The sequence below is a fragment of the Procambarus clarkii genome, chromosome 5 (assembly GCF_040958095.1).
Source record: "Procambarus clarkii isolate CNS0578487 chromosome 5, FALCON_Pclarkii_2.0, whole genome shotgun sequence".
NCBI classification, from domain to species: Eukaryota; Metazoa; Arthropoda; class Malacostraca; order Decapoda; family Cambaridae; genus Procambarus; species Procambarus clarkii.
This window is the reverse complement of record NC_091154.1, coordinates 10,576,654-10,580,394: the sequence shown is the minus strand read 5'-3', so window position 1 is coordinate 10,580,394 and position 3,741 is coordinate 10,576,654. Positions and strand designations below refer to the sequence as shown.

General features: G+C 51.1%; 1 protein-coding gene across 1 annotated transcript; it reads right to left on the bottom strand.

Annotated features, from left to right (window-relative positions):
• Window positions 1-3,209: 3,209 nt before the first annotated feature.
• On the bottom strand, window positions 3,210-3,530 carry LOC138372311 (acidic leucine-rich nuclear phosphoprotein 32 family member A-like). The gene has a single exon (XM_069337597.1). The coding sequence runs from the start codon at window positions 3,528-3,530 to the stop codon at window positions 3,210-3,212; it is 321 nt and encodes a 106-aa protein (XP_069193698.1).
• Window positions 3,531-3,741: the final 211 nt, after the last annotated feature.

Sequence of the window (3,741 nt, the reverse complement as noted above, 5' to 3'; positions counted from 1 at the left end):
TAGAATTCAACACGAGCAAATGTAAAGTTATGGAAATGGGACTAGGAGATAGGAGACCAAAGGGACAGTACACAATGAAGGGGAACAGCCTACCTGTAACGACGCGTGAAAGAGACCTGGGGGTGGACGTAACACCTAATCTATCTCCTGAGGCACATATTAATAGGATAACGACAGCAGCGTACTCTACACTGGCAAAAGTTAGAACATCATTCAGAAACCTAAGTAAGGAGGCATTTAGGGCGCTTTACACTGCCTACGTAAGGCCAGTCTTAGAGTATGCCGCCTCATCATGGAGTCCCCATCTGAAGAAGCATATAATGAAACTGGAAAAGGTTCAGAGGTTTGCAACGAGACTCGTCCCAGAGCTACGAGGGATGGGGTATGAAGAGCGCCTGAGGGAACTGTGCCTTACGACACTAGAAAGAAGAAGGGAGAGGGGGGACATGATAGGAACGTATAAGATACTCAGAGGAATTGACAGAGTGGACATAGACGAAATGTTCACACGGAATAGTAACAGAACGAGAGGACATGGATGGAAGCTTGAAACTCAGATGAGTCACAGAGATGTTAGGAAGTTTTCTTTTAGCGTGAGAGTAGTGGGGAAATGGAATGCACTTCAGGAACAGGTTGTGGAAGCAAATACTATTCATAATTTTAAAACCAGGTATGATAGGGAAATAGGACAGGAGTCATTGCTGTAAACAACCGATGCTCGAAAGGCGGGATCCAAGAGTCAATGCTCGATCCTGCAGACACAACTAGGTGAGTACAACTAGGTGAGTACAACAGCCCCTACACAGTACCCACTACACAACAGCACCTACACAGTACCCACTACACAACAGCCCCTACACAGTACCCACTACACAACAGCCCCTACACAGTACCCACTACACAACAGCAACAGCCCCTACACAGTACCCACTACACAACAGCCCCCTACACAGTACCCACTACACAACAGCACCTTCACAGTACCCACTACACAACAGCCCCTACACAGTACCCACTACACAACAGCCCCTACACAGTACCCACTACACAACAGCCCCCTACACAGTACCCACTACACAATAGCACCTTCACAGTACCCACTACACAACAGCCCCTACACAGTACACACTACACAACAGCCCCTACACAGTACCCACTACACAACAGCCCCTACACAGTACCCACTACACAACAGCAACAGCCCCTACACAGTACCCACTACACAACAGCAACAGCCCCTACACAGTACCCACTACACAACAGCCCCTACACAGTACCCACTACACAACAGCACCTTCACAGTACCCACTACACAACAGCCCCTACACAGTACCCACTACACAACAGCCCCTACACAGTACCCACTACACAACAGCACCTTCACAGTACCCACTACACAACAGCCCCTACACAGTACCCACTACACAACAGCACCTTCATAGTACCCACTACACAACAGCAACAGCCCCTACACAGTACCCACTACACAACATCCCCCTACACAGTACCCACTACACAACAGCACCTTCACAGTACCCACTACACAACAGCACCTTCACAGTACCCACTACACAACAGCCCCTACACAGTACCCACTACACAACAGCACCTTCACAGTACCCACTACACAACAGCCCCTACACAGTACCCACTACACAACAGCACCTTCACAGTACCCACTACACAACAGCCCCTACACAGTACCCACTACACAACAGCACCTTCACAGTACCCACTACACAACAGCCCCTACACAGTACCCACTACACAACAGCCCCCTACACAGTACCCACTACACAACAGCCCCTACACAGTACCCACTACACAACAGCACCTTCACAGTGCCCACTACACAACAGCCCCTACACAGTGCCCACTACACAACAGCCCCTACACAGTACCCACTACACAACAGCCCCTACACAGTACCCACTACACAACAGCACCTTCACAGTACCCACTACACAACAGCCCCTACACAGTGCCCACTACACAACAGCCCCTACACAGTACCCACTACACAACAGCCCCTACACAGTACCCACTACACAACAGCACCTTCACAGTACCCACTACACAACAGCCCCTACACAGTACCCACTACACAACAGCACCTTCACAGTGCCCACTACACAACAGCACCTTCACAGTACCCACTACACAACAGCCCCTACACAGTGCCCACTACACAACAGCCCCTACACAGTACCCACTACACAACAGCCCCTACACAGTACCCACTACACAACAGCCCCTTCACAGTACCCACTACACAACAGCACCTTCACAGTACCCACTACACAACAGCACCTTCACAGTACCCACTACACAACAGCCCCTACACAGTGCCCACTACACAACAGCACCTTCACAGTACCCACTACACAACAGCCCCTACACAGTACCCACTACACAACAGCACCTTCACAGTACCCACTACACAACAGCACCTTCACAGTACCCACTACACAACAGCACCTTCACAGTACCCACTACACAACAGCCCCTACACAGTACCCACTACACAACAGCACCTTCACAGTACCCACTACACAACAGCACCTTCACAGTACCCACTACACAACAGCACCTTCACAGTACCCACTACACAACAGCCCCTACACAGTACCCACTACACAACAGCACCTTCACAGTACCCACTACACAACAGCACCTTCACAGTACCCACTACACAACAGCACCTTCACAGTACCCACTACACAACAGCCCCTACACAGTACCCACTACACAACAGCACCTTCACAGTACCCACTACACAAAAGCACCTTCACAGTACCCACTACACAACTGCACCTTCACAGTACCCACTACACAACAGCCCCTACACAGTACCCACTACACAACAGCACCTTCACAGTACCCACTACACAACAGCACCTTCACAGTACCCACTACACAACAGCACCTTCACAGTACCCACTACACAACAGCCCCTACACAGTACCCACTACACAACAGCACCTTCACAGTATATTCCCACTACACAACAGCACCTTCACAGTACCCACTTCACAACAGCACCTTCACAGTACCCACTACATAACAGCACCTTCACAGTACCCACTACACAACAGCACCTTCACAGTGCCCACTACACAACAGCACCTTCACAGTACCCACTACACAACAGCACCTTCACAGTACCCACTACACAACAGCACCTTCACAGTACCCACTACACAACAGTCCTAAACAGCACCTTCAGGTTTCTTTGGCCCCCTCTTTCCCCTCAGTTGCTGCCCTTGCTGAGGTGCACTCCCTGGTTTCTGTCCCTCCTGCTGCTGTTCTTGACCCTCGGTTGTCTCCGCCTCCTGTCCCTGCTCGTCCGCCTCCTGTCCCTGCTCGTCCGCCTCCTGTCCCTGCTCGTCCGCCTCCTGTCCCTGCTCGTCCGCCTCCTGTCCCTGCTCGTCCGCCTCCTGTCCCTGCTCGTCCGCCTCCTGTCCCTGCTCGTCCGCCTCCTGTCCCTGCTCGTCCGCCTCTGGTCTGTCCTCTCGCTCCCTTCCCTCCATCTTTACTCAGTTTACCCATGCCCCCCTAACCCTGACTTCGCTGACCCTGATCCTGCACTTCTTTAACGTGCTGTGTTCCCTTTTCACCTTTGTTTCTTTGTTGTTCTCTGTTGTTGTCCTTTCTCTTCTTGTCGATGTCTATTCTTCAGTGGAACGTTCGAGGTTAATTACGCCAATTTCCTTGAACTCCAACTTCTGATTTCACGGTTTT

What these genes read in the sequence shown, in the direction of transcription:
- LOC138372311 (XM_069337597.1), bottom strand. Translation starts at nt 3,530, where the DNA reads ATGGAGGGAAGGGAGCGAGAGGACAGACCAGAGGCGGACGAGCAGGGA.